The 17,515-nt window shown below is 35.3% G+C and overlaps 1 protein-coding gene across 1 annotated transcript in view; it reads left to right on the top strand.

Moving 5' to 3' along the window:
• Positions 1-17,515, top strand: part of LOC150075966 (disco-interacting protein 2-like) — a 579,017-nt gene that overhangs the window by 409,366 nt on the left and 152,136 nt on the right. Inside the window, exons 19-20 of the mRNA XM_090387840.1 lie at positions 191-305; positions 5,152-5,291. Of these exons, the coding sequence (XP_090243966.1) occupies positions 191-305; positions 5,152-5,291 (255 nt within the window). The remainder of the gene's footprint in view (positions 1-190; positions 306-5,151; positions 5,292-17,515) is intronic.

Here is a 17,515-nt window from a genome sequence, read left to right as displayed (position 1 = left end):
TCGTTTTAAATGTCCCATCTATATTAGTTGGCATTGAGCAGAAGCAGCTTGAATGCTTATATTTTTTAATGCAGACATTTTTTCTCCTTGCCTAAGGAAATCATTATTTCAAAGTTATTGTCTTGAAACCAAAAAGTACTTTTTTTAAAAAACATTTATTTGTGAAATTTATGACTGAATTTATTTGCAGGGTCCTTCTCTTCTTGTGAGCAGTTTGTTAATGTGTTTAATAGCAGGGGTCTCTCACCTGATGCTGTTTGTCCATGTGCAGCATCACCAGAAGCATTGACTGTAGCTGTTAGAAGGTAAATACCTTTTTTTTTAACATTAGCAAAGCCATATGCAAGCTTATACAGCATCAGTCAAAAAAAAAACAAACAAAAAAAAAAAACACTTCCCATTTCACCCATTCATTCGCTCCAAAAATTTGTCCACTTCTTCATTAAATTTATTTAAGCTATTAGTTTCCACAATGACAAGTGTAAGTTTGTTCCAGCAAAAAAACTACCTACATATATTCTACAGTTAGCATCAGCATTAGTTGAGGCATATGATGCAAGAAAGCAAGTTTATACAGCATAAGCCTTAAAAAAAAAAAAACCCACCTTTCCCATTTCACCCATCTGGTCACTCCAAATGTTTCTCTAGTTCAGCCTTAAATTTATTTAAGATATCAACTTCCACAACAACAGATGGAAGTCTGTTAAATCAACTGCCTGCTGGCTAAATGCAAACTTCTGCGTATCTATTCTGCAACTGTCTTTGTTCAGTTTGAATCTGTGCCCCCTCAGGTTCTTAATCTGAGCAAGGGGAAGTATCCCGTCAGCATTAAGTCTGCTCAAACCATTCAAGGCCTTATACACTTCGATCAAATCACCTCGCAGCTGCCTAGTCTCCAGATGCTGCAACTTGCAGAACTTAAGCCTTTCTTGGTAAGAGGCCCCCCTTCATTCCCCTAACCAATCTTGTTACCATTGTCTGTACATGCTCAAGCAACTCTACATCCTTCCTAAAATGAGGCCTCCAGACCTGTATACAGTACTCAATGTGTGGCCTGACCATTGCCTTATATAAAGGGATGATCACCTCCTTATCCCTGCTAGCAAAATTCCTGTATATCATTGACAAGACCCCTGACCTCCTCTGGCAGCCCATTTGCACTGTTAAGAAAACTTCATATCTGACTGCACAAGGTCTTTTTCATTCTCCACTACCCTGAGTGTAGGACCACACAGTTAGTACATTTCTCTGGGGTTGCTGCTATCCATATGCACTACTTTGCATTTGTCAATGTTAAACTTCAGTTGCCACTTCTCAGCCCATCTGCCCAACTTTTCTAGATTCTGTTGCAGTAGCATACTGTCATTAACAACCCTTCCAACCTTGGTATTATCTTCAAACTTCAACTTTAAGCCTGATATACATTCATCAATATCATTTATAAATATACAAAACAAAAATGGGGCCAGTACCGAACCCTTGGAGACTCCACAGTTGGCACATTTTTCTGGGGTTACTGCTACCCATATGCAGTACTTTGTATTTGTCAATGTTAAACTTCAGTTGCCACTTCTCAGCCCATCTACTCAACTTTTCCAGATCTTGTTGCAGCAGCATACTGTTATTAACAACCATGCCGACCTTTGTATCATCTGCAAACTTCAATGTTAAGCTTGATATACCTTCATCACTATCATTATACAAATATACAAAACAACAATGGGCCCAACACCAAACCCTGGGGGACTCCACTAATAGCATTAGTCCACTCTTTATTTTCTCCTATTCTCCTACTCAACCATTCTTTTATCCATTGTAGCAACTTGCCCTTAATGCCATACTGCTCCAATTTGTACAGTAGTCTTCCATGCACAACAGTGTCAAAAGTTTTACTGAAATCCAAGTACAGTCAGTTCTGCTATAATGTGGTACATTTGTTCCTATAAATCTCCATGTTATGGTATTTGCGCATTAAGAACAGGACTTAATGAACAGGACACTCAAAAAAAAAAAAAATGTTCAGTCTGGTAAGTAAAACAGTAAAAAAAAAAAAAAAAGGGGGTTAGAAACTCGATAATATTGCTAACACAGGTTTAAACATCTTAAATTTCTAATAAATAAATAAATATTACAGTATATATAGCACTTTATCTTGACAAAATATGAAGTTTGTTCAATTGATATTTCTGTTCACTGACATTTTATTTTTTTTTTTTGGATTGTAAAATTTCAAATAGTAAAAAAGATGAGCAATCAATAACGACGAACGCGACACACAGAAAAGAGAATATTCTTAAAATTTATTTATGTTTTTTATGTGATTGATGAGAAACAGGAAACACATCTCACCAATATGTAATATGTATCGATATCATTGCAAATGCAATAAGATCAAGTTTGCTACCTGTTTATAATTAGTGTGCAAACAGAAAGCCCAATAAACCGGGAACTGCAAATTGTTTTTATTGCTTTATGATAGTGACCTCCAGAAATGTGCTCTTCTGCTCACGCTGTCCCGCCTCGCGAAATTTCTGTTCAAACAGAAAATCTTGTGAATACAGCGAATGATAAGTTTGATAAGTGTCTCCAACCAATACAATTACGGTAAATGTCAAATATAGTTCTCACACTTTTGATATTTGACATTTTTTAAGCTTGTAAACTTGTATGTATTGCTGCACAGGTCACTATGTTCGACTTGGTGCTAGGTTTTACGTTCACCTGGTGTTACTCGCAGACGAAATCGCGAATGAGCCAATTCGAAAATCGTGTTATAGTCGCATTGTTCCCTAATATCAATCACGTTACAGTAAATTCGCATTTCGAAAATGTGCATTATACCAGAACTGTATATGATATCAGAATTATTTTTTGCATCTACTTCCTATATGGCCACATCATAGTATCCAATCAAATTAGTCAGATAAGACTTCCCCTTAACAAACCCATGCTGTGTCGGAACTGTTACTGCAGTCTTGTCTAGATGATCTTGCAATGCTTCTTTAACCAGTGACTCCATTATTTACTCTGGAACAGAAGTTAAACTAAAACTAATAGATCTGTAATTACTTGTGTCACCCTTTGATCCTCCTTTGTGAATTGGTGTCACATTTGCACATCTCCAGTCCATGGGTACCTCCCCTGAGTCCAAGGAAGCTTTCATAATTATGGCTAAATTTGTGTTTGCCGTAATTGTGTTATAGGCCTAATGACTCATCGGAGTCATTAGGCCTATAACACTCTCCTACCCTCATTTTTACTTTCCCAGTGCTTATGTCACACAAAACTGACTCAACATTGGACTGTCTACCAGTGTCAGCTGGTGCGCTGCCTTAGATTTTATGTGTCTCCTAACTAACAGCAAAACCCCTCCTCCCTTCCTATCCTATCATTTCTTTACACATTATACTCCCCAAATTCAATTCTGCATTCCTTATATCTGGTGACAACATGTCTTTGATATCCCAACAATAAAACCGCATTTGATGTCTTGACCAGCACTTCAAATCCATCACATTTATTTACTATAATCCTAGAATTGGTGTACATGCAAGTATACACACACCCACCTGTTCTTACTCTTATTTACTCTTATTTTATTAGTATTATTAGTCATAATGGCAAATGATGCAAGAATGCAAGCACTATAGAGTATCAGCAAAAAAAAAAAAAAAAAATCCACCTCATCCACCCAGTCCTCCTCCAAGAATTTGTCTACTCTTTTTTTGAATATATTCAAAGTACCCACCTCCACAACAACAGAAGGAAGTTTGTTCCAACTATGAACCACCTGCTGGCTGAAGGTAAACTTCTGCACGTGTCTCCTGCAACCACCCTTCCTCAGTTTCAATTTATGCCATCTCATGTGTAGTGTCAGCATTGAGCTTACTCAATCCATTTAAGGCCTTAAACACCCCAATCAGATCTCCTCACAGGTACCTATATTCCAGATGCTGAAATTGTGGTGCTGAAGCCTTTCTTGGTAAGAGCTCTCTTTTGTTCCCTTTGCCAATCTTGTTGCCCCTCCCTGCACTTGTTCCAGCAGAACAATATCCTTCCCAAAATGAGGCTTCTAGACCTGTATTCAGTACTCAAGATGAGGCCTAACCATAGCCTTTTGCAAGGGCATAATCACCTCCTTATCCCTGCTAGCAAAGTTCCTGTATATCATTGACAAAACTCCATGACCTCTCCTGGCAGCCTGTCTGCATTTCTTAGAGAACTTCATATTTGACTCCACAATTACCCACAGGTCTTTTTCAGTTTCCAGTATGGTCATTGTAGTACCACATAGTTGGTATATTAGTCTAGGGTTACTGCTACCCATATGCAGTACCTTGTATTTGTTAAACTTCAACTGCAATTTCTTAGCCTATCAGCCTAATTTTTCTAAATCTCGTTGCAGTAGCTTACCTTGATTACCGTCATTTACCACCCTGCCAACCTTTGTATCAACTGTAAACTTGGACATTAAGCCTGATATGCCTTCATCAGTATCATTAATAAATATTGAAAACAACGATAGGCCCAACATTAATCCCTGATGACTATGTAGTAGTAGTAGTAGTAGTAGTGGCATGTTATGCAAGAAAGCAAGTGTATGAGCTTATGCAGCATCAGCCAAAAAAAAAAAAAAAAAAATCACACCATTCCCTCCAAATGCCTGTCCAGTTCCTCCTTAAATTTATTCAACCTATCAACTTCCAGAACGACAGATGGAAGTTTGTTCCAGCAGTTAACCACCCGCTGGCTAGCAAATTTCCGAACATCTATTCTACATCTGTCTTTTCTTAGGAGGAGGAGGAGGAGGGGAGGGATCTCTTCTCAGTTATTTGAATGTGGAAAATATGTATTTTATAGCATATCATAGTCATTGAGGTTTTGGCTGGTCCTTTTTTTATACTTATAGTAATGAAATATAATGAATTATTTTATAATCATGCTATACCATAAACATACCTTTTGTAAATATTTTTGGGTTTGAAATATTCATATATTAGTTATATTATAGATATAACTACATCATGCACTATTGTCCGCTGCTTTTTTTTTGCATTTGTATTAATGTATGTTTGTTGATTTATCTAAATATTTCCATTTATTAAAAAAATTAATATATAATTAACAAATTTATGTAATTTATATTTGAAGGCCTGGTAGAAAAGGTGCTGGTTCTAGTGGAAGAGGGGTTTTATCTATGTCAGCACTAAGTTTTGGAGTTATCAGAGTTGACCAGGAAAATAGCCTCACCTCTTTAACATTACAGGACTGTGGTCACATCATGCCAGGAGGTAAATACTTTGTTTAACATTATAACATGTATTTTATAATGATACAGATTAATACATTTTCATATTTGTGTATGTATTTAAATTTGGTTTGTTGACTATGATTTATTCCTAATGTTTAAAATTGTTTAATTTAGGAAGTTTGAAAGTTTTTCAAAGGAAGCTTTGTTTTGTACAGTTTTGTGCTTGGTATTATAATTATTTCATAGTTATTTATTTTAATAATATTATTTCTGCCGAATTAAATGAGCATTCTAGTATTTTAAAATGCAAGACTTGTATACATTTAGATACAAAAACGTGATGTACAGTATTGATAAACATACATTTGTCAAAACAAAAGAAAACTTCCTAAATGATATTTGTTGTCAGTGTGAGACAGTTTATATCTAATATATGTATTATTTTCTTATTGAGATGTATAGCTGAAAAAAAGTAATACCCATAATGAAGACAATGGAAACAATAGTGTTGTGAACTTGTCAATAAATGGACAGGAAAAGCTTTGATGTGGAGAATAATAATCCTGTAGCAATGATAATAATCTGGTTTGCAGCTCAATTTGATATAAACTGAAAATGGAAGTAGGAATGACTTCAGGCAGATTAGTAGCATGTCTGAGCTGCCAGCCTTTGTGATGAACAGCTGAATGAGCAAGCAAGTGCCACTTTGCAGTGATAGCAATGTGCAGTGGAGATTTTTGTGTCCAGGTGATGGACCAGAAGTTAAGAGACTGTATAGAATGGTTCCTTTTGAATGTCTTGACAGCCGGTATGAGGATATCACCTTTTATAGTGTATTCAAATCCTCAAATTTGAACCAAGATTGCCAAGTTGAAAATGTGAATATGATCAACTTTTTTCACTAAAAACAAATTCAAATTCTTGTGTAATAACATTTCAGACCATATAATATAGAAACTAATTCTTTCAGAAGAAATGCTCATAAATTAAAATGTTTGAACAAAATGAATAATAATTGAAAGAAGCATATTTTTTGTCATATAAAGGAATCTGTTCATATTTTATAAGTAGTTGTACCTTTATATATGTTACTGATAAAGCCTGAAAGCAAGTTAATTATAGGATTTATGAATTTGCTTTGGTAAAAATCTGAAATTTGGACTGTTACCAGAGTGAGTTGGCAATAAAGTCCAAAATTTCCATTATCTGACTGAAGTAGCATGTATTGGGTGCTCCAAATATAGTGAATATGTTATCTTTAATGGACACACACACACACACACACACACACACACACACACTGAAGAAAGTCTAAAGAAGGTTTTGTTTAATCATATTGAATTTACAGTATACACCAGAAGTGAATTCTATGAAATGGATAAGGCGTGTAGTGATATATGGTAGGATAACCAGGTAAGAGACGAAAAAGGAACTGATAGTTTTTTGGTAAGAAATTAAAATAAGAAATGAAAAGGCAACCAGAAAGGTTACATTGCAGTGTTTTTCACAATTTCAGTGTCTTCATCAGAGGCCATCCATCGAAATTATGAGAAAGATGGCAATGCTCTTGCTTCTGTTATCGACATGTTCTGTATGCTACCGAGCCGTGTGTGGTATACACATGTTAAGAAAGAAATTTGAAATTTTGCGGTAAGAATAAGGCCAAATAAAGTCTAATAAATGTAATACGTACAGATCATGGATGACCTACAGATTACTTACAGAAGCAAGTAAAAAGAATTGTAAAAATGAAGAAATGAAGTGTGAACAGGTACAAAGAAAGGAACTTACCATTACTATGTAAGGTTGCAACTGAACAAAAGAACGAGGTGGCAGCGTGCCGGTATATTTATGTATGGGTACGCTAGCAGTACTTAGCATTAGAAAATGGTGTGAGAGAAATAAAAAATCATGGTAGGTGTCTGTAAGCTTGTTGGATGTATAAATGAACAATATTAAATGCACGGTGCCCAAACTGTCCAGGTTAGTTGAGAGATATATAATAGCTTGCAAAGTAGCATGAAAATCAGCTAAACTTTGTTAAGGTGAAAAATAGATTGGGTAAAGTAAGAAGGTAGTATCCTGCATATTGTATTCGATAAACTAATGGCTCACAGGACATAAAAATTAGGAAAAAGTAGAGCATTGCCGTCTTTCTCATAATTTTGATGGATGGCCTCTGATGAAGACACTGAAATTGTGAAAAACATTGCACTGTAACCTTTCTGGTTGCCTTTTCATTTCTTATTTTAATTTCTTACCAAATATCAGTTCCTTTTTCATTTCTTACATGGTTATCCTACTGTATATCACTACACGCCTTATCCATTTCACAGAATTCGCTTCTTGTGTATACGGTAAATTCAATATGATTAAACAAAACCTTCTTTACACTTTCTTCATTATATATATATCTATATACATTATGGCTGTAGAGTACGTTTTACTAATGCAGTGTCCCTGATCCATAATCAACACTATCTTCATTTTCGCACTCTCCAAACTCTATGATTATTTAGCTTCTTAATATTATTCTTTTATTATATATATATATATATATATAATAAAAGTATATATATATAAAAATAATAATATAATATAATATATATTATTATATATATATACATTGATGGCATTAATCAGCTCTTCTCACCTTTATTAGGTCTTTGATTTTTTGGTTTTTGCTATAGTTTCCACTGTTTGCATCACCTTCACAATTGAATATTTTACCTTTCAACTGTTAACTATTTGCCATATCTACTATATATATATATATATATATATATATATCCAATATTTTAAATTAAATAAAATAAAACATAAGCCAGTAGTATGGCAAAAACTGTAGAGCGAAAATTAACATAAAAATAACCCAAATAAACAATCGAACGTAAAGAAAGAATAGATATAAATAGTAGCCCAGAAACCCTAGTATAATTTCGATCTTTAAATCCAATTAACAAAAACTGTACAAAATTTATGATAATGCCAATTAGTTATTAATTTAGCGGTACCCCCCCGAGAGGTACCAGTTCCGAAAGACGTGAAATATCACCAAAAGAGGGTTAAGGGAACTACCAAACGATAACAAAATCAAAATAAACTAAAATAAAATAAAATAGACTGACCATCATGCTCCATATCGACAGAGGACCACGAGGCCAATAATGGTCATGGAATCGCTGCATTTCAATCGTCATACAAAACATCGCAAAGGCGGAAATATCGAAGAACCAAACCACACTTCCATTCTCCGATAGATCAACCAATGCAGAAGATTTGCATGGCGGTGGTCCTTATGCAGCGAAAATAAAATATAGAACAGACAGCACTCTATAGCAGAGCCACACCACTGACATACTGTAAGCTGAATCAGCTTATATTGAAGAAAAAAGGAAAATAGATGGCGGCACAGGCGTTGCTAAATTAGCATATCGACCCATTACTATTGAATTATATTAAATGTTGACGAAAATTAAATTATAATAAAAAATTAAAATAATTAAGCATTCATTAGAGGCAGCAACTTGCAATTCCTCCATATGAAGCCGAAATATATACTATCATTAAATGTTATTAAATAAAGTTAAATTATAATAAAATGAATAAATAATTAAGCATTCATTAGAGGCAGCAACATGCAATTCCTCCATATGAAGCTGATATACATCCAATATTTTAAATTAAATAAAATAAAACATAAGCCAGTAGTATGGCAAAAACTGTAGAGCGAAAATTAACATAAAAATAACCCAAATAAACAATCGAACGTAAAGAAAGAATAGATATAAATAGTAGCCCAGAAACCCTAGTATAATTTCGATCTTTAAATCCAATTAACAAAAACTATACAAAATTTATGATAATGCCAATTAGTTATTAATTTAGCGGTACCCCCCCCGAGAGGTACCAGTTCCGAAAGACGTGAAATATCACCAAAAGAGGGTTAAAGGAACTACCAAACGATAACAAAATCAAAATAAACTAAAATAAAATAAAATAGACTGACCATCATGCCCCATATCGACAGAGGACCACGAGGCCAATAATGGTCATGGAATCGCTGCATTTCAATCGTCATACAAAACATCGCAAAGGCGGAAATATCGAAGAACCAAACCACACTTCCATTCTCCGATAGATCAACCAATGCAGAGGATTTGCATGGCGGTGGTCCTTATGCAGCGAAAATAAATGTTTTATTTTAATGTTTTATTTTATTTAATTTAAAATATTGGATGTATATCAGCTTCGTATGGAGGAATTGCATGTCGCTGCCTCTAATGAATGCTTAATTATTTATTCATTTTATTATAATTTAACTTCATTTAATAACATTTAATGATAGTATATATATATATATATATACAAAGGGTACTAGGAAAGTTTTGCAATACAGCTTTGTTTATTTAATTTTTTCAAAGTAATTTCCTCTACATTCAATACACCTCTCCATCCTCCGAAACCAATCTTTAAACCAGTTCTGCCTAGTTTCACTAGGGAGTAAAGCACACTCGTTGTTCCAAGCCCGTAGAAGGTCCTCATCACTGGAAAACCGCCTCCCTTTTAGCTTCATTTTCACATGCGGGAACAGTGCAAAGTCGCAGGGAGCAAGGTCTGGACTGTAGGGAGGGTGCTCGAGAAGTTTCAGTCCTGTCGTGGTCAAATATTCGGTGCAGGCTTTGGCGCGGTGAGCTGGAGCATTATCGTAATGGAGGTACCAGGTGTCCATTCTTGACTTTGGCCGCAGGTTCTTCATAGATCCAATGACTTTAGGCAGGCATTGTTCAGTATACCACTTAGCTGTGACTGTCTTCTGCGTGTCCAAAATGACACGATCCACAATTCCACTCGATTTGAAAAATACAGCTATCATTTTCTTCTTTACAGATCGGGTTTTTCTGACAATTACGGATGTGTTGTCATCATCAAAGACCCAAACTTTGTTTTGAGCCTTGGTCGGCAGATCGTAATAGTACAGCCAAGTCTCGTCACCTGTCACGATGTTGTTCACATACCGAGATTGTCCCTTATCAAACTTTTTTAACATCTCCCGGCACCAAGTCACACGTCGTGTCATCTGCACTTCAGTCAGTTGATGCGGCACCCAGAGAGAACAAAGTTTCTTCACGTGCAAATGATCTTGCAGAATCGAATGAATTGCTGGTGCATTTAGGCCCAAAGTATCCTCTATCTGTTGGTAGGTCACTCGCCTGTTTTCGTCAAGCATTTTCCTCACAGCAGTAACGTTTTCCTCCGTAACTGACGTTCGTGGCCTTCCCGGCCTCTCAGAATCCTCCAGAGTGAAATTTCCCCTTTGGAATTCTCTATACCACCTGAATATCGTTGTACGATGTGGACAATCATTATCTAGTGCAAGAGTCATTTCTTCTAAGCACTGGTCTATGGTTAAACCACGCACGAAATTATACCGCAAACTGTCCTTATCTCATTTCGAGACCACGATGCCATCACAAGCACTTTACACTCTCACTACTAATGAATAACTGAGCCCATCGACTTGGCGCGGCGGCTACTATGCACGTATGAACATGTCTCAACATGCAGCAACAAGCAGCTTCCTGTGATTCATTGTTGCGTCATATTGCAAAACTTTCCTAGTACCCTTTGTATATATATATTTGAATAACGTTTAAAATAGCCAGAAACTGAATCTTTCATAATAAAAATAAAATAAAAAGGTACAGCAAACATCAGAGGCAGCAAAAAGCATATTCCTCTACATGATGCTTGAAATATAACCATAGAAATAAATTAGAATAGGAACTAAAAATAAAAATAATTCCAGCAGTATGGCAAGATAAGGATAATAGATGTAAGGATAATAAATGCTGTACCTTTTTATTTTATTTTTATTATGAAAGATTGAATGACATTTGCTTCTCACCTTAACTGTACCATGTGACCTTCCTGTCAATCATTATATGATATGTCCGTTCTCGTCCAACTGGACTCCCAGTAGATGGTTTTCATGAATTTTTTTTTTTTTTTTTTTAATTAATTTCGTTCGTCATCAATCACATAGGCTATAGCTCTTGTATTTTTTTTTTCTAAAAAGTAACATACAGCATACATTAATCATAAATTTTCTTTCATGTATATATGAATGAAAGCAGAATAAAAGAAATTCACAAACTCGTATATTTCTTCAAAGTGATTGATAGGAAAGGTCATGTGATACTGTTGAATTGGCAAGCGAATGTCATTGAGTAGGCGGTACTAAAAATTCACTATATGGCCAGCGCAGCTAAATTTGCAGTGTGTGTATATCGGCAAGAGCTGCAGTAGAGTAATTTTTACAATTGTGGAAACAATGTCGAAGAGAAGTGTTTAAGTATTAATGATAAAGCAAAGATTGTTATGATATTGACCAGGGTTTTAAGAAAAAAGATGTTGCAGAGAAATATGGCATACCTGCAAGCAGTTTATCTATGATTTAAAAAAATCGAGAATCAATTTTAAATGCAATTGACGGAGGAGCAGACAAGAAGCGAATTAAGTTGTGTAATACGAAGATGTTGATAAAGCTGTTCTAAAATGGATCCAAATGATACGTAAAAAGAATATCCCAATATCGGGCCTAATAATTAAGCAACAAGCTCTGAAATTTGCACAGTCTCTTGGACATACAGAATTTAATGCAAACACTGGGTGGCTAGATAAATTTAAGAAGTGCCACTGAATTGTGGAAAAGATTATTTGTGGAGAAAGTGTTAATGTAAGGGAAGAAGATTGCAACAGTTGGAGGAACAATACCTTAAAAAAGATTTTGGAAGAATATGAGCGTAAGGATGTTTTTAATGCTGACGAAATGGGTTTATTCTTTAAATGTTTACCGAATAGAACACTTGCTTTTAAGGATTATAAATTTTTTGGTGGAAAGCAAAGAAAGAATCACTGTGCTAGTTGGAGCAAATATGACAGGAAGTGAAAAATTAAGACTTTTAGTCATCAGAATATCAAAAAACCCAAGATGTTTTAGAGGCACAAAATCTTTGGAAGTTGACTAGACCTTTAATAAAAAAGCATGGATGACAAGTGATATTTTTTAAGAATGGATATTAAAACTAGACAAGCATATAACAAAAGGAAAATTGTGTTGGTAACTGACAACTGTCCGGCACATCCTGCCAGTATTTCTGCCAAACTTAAAACTGCGAAGTTGTTGTTTTTACCACCAAATTTAACATAACTCCAGCCAATGGACCAAGGCATTATTAAAAATTTTAAATTTCATTATCGAAAGAGAATAATAATGAAGATTGTTAATGCATTATCAGAAAATAGAAACTTGGAGGTTACAATTAACCTTAGAGTTTGCATCTCTGAACTGGCAAAAGTTTGGACAAACAATGTCACTGAATACACTATTCAAAATTGTTTTTTGAAAGCGGGATTTGCATTGAATACAGAAGTCGAACAACAACAAGATGAACTGCCCCTTTCACAACTGAAAAACTTTTGGACATTATTAGAATCGTCTGGAAACATCGAAAATGAAATAACACTGGATAGTTATGTTTATGTAGATCAAGATCTGACTACAGCAGAACATCCAAATGAAGATGAAATACTGCTGAACAGTGTTAGACATGACCATGATCACAAAGAAATTAATGATGATGCCGAAGATACATCAGAACAACCCGTAGAAAAGCCAACTCGCGAAGAAATGATTAACACTTTTAAAACGGTTCGTATGGGTCTACAGTTTTGTTAAAAATGTTCCTGATAATGTTTTTAATCCTCTGAACAAATGTGAGGTTTTCCTTGAGAATCAGACAATTTTTTAATTGTACTGTGCAAACAAAAATTACAGATTTTTTTTAATTTGTGATACTTAACGGCAAAAATTGTGTAAACCTAATTTAAATAAGTATGTTTTTGAAATAAAATACATTAAAAATAAATGTAGATTTGTTTTCATTTTCTAATTAGATAACAATTTCTAATAAAAAGATATTCTCTGTATAATGAAATTTCTCTATAACGAATTTTTTCGCTGGATTTATCGAATTCGTTATAGGGAAGTTTGACTGTATATATATATATATGTACACACCTCATGCCCTTAATAATCAAAGTGAATAAACAAGGAAATTATCATTGGTTCCATTTATATGCTTCCAATAATAGTGAATATGTTACCCCAGGTGACCTTTTGGGGATAGCAGATATATTTCCTCCCCTATGCTGTGCCTTTGCTTAAAAATTGGAAAAATGAATGAACCACTGATATGAAATTTTTTTGATATTTTGGACTTGTACGATTCCAAATATAGTGATATGTTACTCTGATAACTTCATGGGTATAGGAGATATATACCCCCCACTCCCCAGCACATGCCCTTGTTTAAAAATTGGGAAAAATGGATGAACCACTGATGTGGAACATTTTTTTCATATTTCAGACTTTTACCCTTTTCAGTGAATGGGTAAATCCAAAGGTGTATTGGATTTCTGGCTTTTACAGTAACAGATTATTTTTAAAGCAAATATTGATTTAAAAATAATCTACCTTCCAAGTAACCCTTCAAAATAATTTTCCTCCTCAGTGTGAATAGCCCTGATTACAGTTGTATACATGAAATGTAGTTTTCCTTTAATCTTTTGAATTGGTAGTCACAATACTCACATGTGTTATCATTCTGAGAGATAATAAAAATTGAATTTAAAGAGTAAAGCAATTAATGTCATACTTATCCCTTTTAACCATAAATTTTACTAAAAAAATGTGAACTTAATATTTGCTCTTGTTTTCTCATATAATTATGCTTTAATATTATTATTTTTTTAGTAGAGAAAAGAAATACTAATGCATAATGATATAAGAAACTCTGGCTTTTATGCTCTCGTAAACTGAGGCCATAAAATTCAACGATTGTCCAAGTCTTCTAATATTGTAAAGGTGTGCCAAGGAAAGTACGATGGTGTAAATTTCATTGTTATAAACAATTCTAGAACTGGGATCAACTCAAAGAAAAGCTATAGACTGATTGTAGAAAGTTTTCTTTCAATCAGCAAGTTGTTAAATTGCTAGAATAAGTTCCATCCATATGTAGTTGATGGTGATAATGGGAAAATTCAAAGGTCTGCTCGATCAGTACCTATATGAGTAGTGAAACACTTTTTTTTTTTTTTTTTTTAAGTTCTAGTGCAGTAAAAGCCTGGAACTTCCTTGCTATAGCAAATGCTAATACTTATGGCTAATACTATTACTACAAACCTCTAAACATATTAAACAACTGCTGAAATTAGCATTAGTAGAGGCATTTGATGCAAGAAAACAAGTTTATATATCCTCAGCGTACTATAAATTGCATGCCTAGAGGAAGTATCTATAGAGTATTTCAAAAGTTTGCACAAAAATTTATAGGATCTAAAATCAGCAGAAAAAAAGCCATATAAATATATGTCCAATTCTGAATAGACTATAGATGGCAGTTTGAATTTAAAAAAATAGTGTTTGGAATGGTAAAAGTAATAAAAATAATTTAAAAAAATGAAGAATAAGTAGAAGCATATTATGAATAAACATTTTACTAGGTGCATTTCTGCTTATTTATAGATGTGTCAACTGTGTTATTCATCTGTTTCAGTGCTTCTACTTAAACCTGCAGTAATTCCTAAAATTCTCTTAGTTTATTATAATATTATTTCCCAGTCTTTTCATTTACTACTATGGCTTGTTTGTCAACAAAATTCAGCATTGTTGAACTGGTTTCTTTTGTATTTCCAAAAACTGTTCTAGATTTAAAGTTTTTACTTTTGTCTACAAAGGTGCACCATTCAAGCATGGGCCAAACCTCTACAAATAGGAGCTGTGCAAAAGTATGCATGCTCCTGTTTGTAGACTTTTCCATCATCCTTCAAGTTTAATTCCCTCTCAAGGGTCTTCTTCACTGCAAATACTCTGTGTGTCCTTATCAACATCAGTGCTTCATCTTGCTTACTGTAAATGCAGCAAAAACTATACCTATCAAAATAGATATTTGCAATATTCTAGAGAGCCTGCACAGGCACCCATCATATTTTATTTTATTTTTTGGAATTTATAGCTCCTTGAAAGGTATAAAATGTCTGGGCACTTCTGATCACCTTAAATGGCAGTATATTACCATTAGAAATCTGGGACTAAGTCAGAAATTATTCTCATTCCCTAACAGTTCCCCAATGCAGTTAGCTCACCTCCTCTCCTCTCACTCAGACAATTGTCTTCCCTCTGCTCTCCATTCACGACAACTTTTCTCCCAAAATCAGCCAATAATCTACCTTCCAAAGCTCTCTCTCTAAGGCTCCAGTACTCAAACTGTGCTGTCTCCTCATATTTTTTTCCAGAAAATTGAAACTGCCCTGCCTTCAGTAGAACAGTTTATCAGAAAGCTGCATGGTGACATCACCAAGTTTAAAGAGTACATACTCGGGCTGAAGGATGAACCAGTCAGGTCTTTCCACATGATTCTTTCCCTCAGGCTCGATCATGATAGCCTTTTTTCTTCTGCTCATCCCCAACACAGCTACCTTCAACCTTCTCTTTGCCCTGCTGCCCAGGAATTTGTCTCTGCATGTGTTACTTCTCAATCTCAGAACTATTCCTCTCTCAACATATTGTTCACCAGAGTCCATCACTACCAAGTCACTCCGTTGTCATCCGCCTTTCTCCTCTCCCCACCCTTACATATATCCTCTAAATCACCAAGACCCTACTTCAACAAATCAACAATGTACTACCTCTCCCTCCATAAATTGTCATCCCTCTCACCCAAGCAGTATATCACATTGTGGTGATGTGATGTATTGCTTGGATGAGAGGAGCGACACATCACATTGTATTCCTTTCCTACAATCCCTCTAGTAATGTTCCCTCCTACAAAACCCCCTAGTAACATCCTCCAAAAATCTGTAAAAACTAAGAAACACAAAGCCAACAACAATAGGCAGTACTATGGGTATCAGCAGCCTGTCCCCCAACACTAAAATATGTTAAGTCAGCGCAGCTGGGAAGAACGCATGTAGTATCTTTATAATCCATCTCATTCCAGAGACCACTGGAAGTCAAATTAAACAGCTACTCCTTCAGCTAAATATAGGAAAACCCACAAAATCAAAACCGAGCACCCATATACCTCATTCTGGGTTGAACTGTTTAGTGGCAGTATACAACAGTACCTCAGCTTAGACCTCTTACCATAAGGGATGCCCCTCATGTCATACTGTGGACCAAAAACACCCAAAGCAACAGTCACTTTGAATAGCATGCAGGCTAATTTTTCAGCTGTGTAGCTACAAAGTGACAAGCCGACTGGGCCAGGCGGGTAGGTAAAGTGCCTGTTTGGCAACTCAAAGGTCGCGGGTTCGAATCCCGCCTCGGGCTTGGATCAAAGTACTGCAAAAAACCTTGAGAGGTGCACTATGGCCACAGAAGCCGATGCGCCAACAACTACAAAAAAAAAACAAAAAACAGTCACAAGCCAGTATCAGTGCATCCTATGTTGATTTCTGTGCCCACAAGACAAGCCTATGCTCTCATTCTCCTCACTCTCTTGTCTACAAAATGTATGCAGTATTAAAAATGAATTTCTTATCCTATTGGCAATGCTGATTGACGCCATCAGTCATTTTCATCTATCTTTTTGAAATTGGGAAAACTCTGCATTTGAGAACACTGCTTTCTACCCCACCTAATCAACTGCCTTCTTCACTTTGTGTGAATCTCATAAAGGAGATGGTTGTGAATCATCATTAGGAATGATGATGATGATGATGATGATGATGATGAAGATGATGATGATGAAGATGATGATGATGATGATGATCATTAGGAATGACCTCACAATCAAGAAATCATTCAACTCCAATTCAAATAAATATGATGGAATCACACGAATGGCTCCGTTCTGGAAATCTTCACTTTATGCCATCCACACAATCCAGCTGAAGATAGCATCAGTGAAATTCTTGGTGCCTCCGTAGCCAGGTGGGAAGGAGCAACAGTGCGTAGCACATGCTTCTTGATTAGACCGGGGTTCGAGCCCGTCATCACTAAATACGGAGGATGCGGAAAGGTCAGGGAATGACCACCGCATATTCCCAGAGCAATATGGCCTTAGTTGCTAATGCTCCTAAAAACCAAACAACAACAGTGAAATTCTTTGCTGGATCATCTCCATACATAAAGGAGCAAGCAGTATAATCATTTCTGAGATTTCACCCTACTCCTCCCCAAATCGAGAAGATATTTTA

This window comes from Mastigoproctus giganteus, chromosome 13, assembly GCF_048544385.1.
Source record: "Mastigoproctus giganteus isolate SK-2022 chromosome 13, ASM4854438v1, whole genome shotgun sequence".
In the NCBI taxonomy this organism is placed as follows: Eukaryota; Metazoa; Arthropoda; class Arachnida; order Uropygi; family Thelyphonidae; genus Mastigoproctus; species Mastigoproctus giganteus.
The sequence above is the reverse complement of the archived record's forward strand: the minus strand, read 5'-3'. Positions and strand labels throughout refer to the sequence as shown.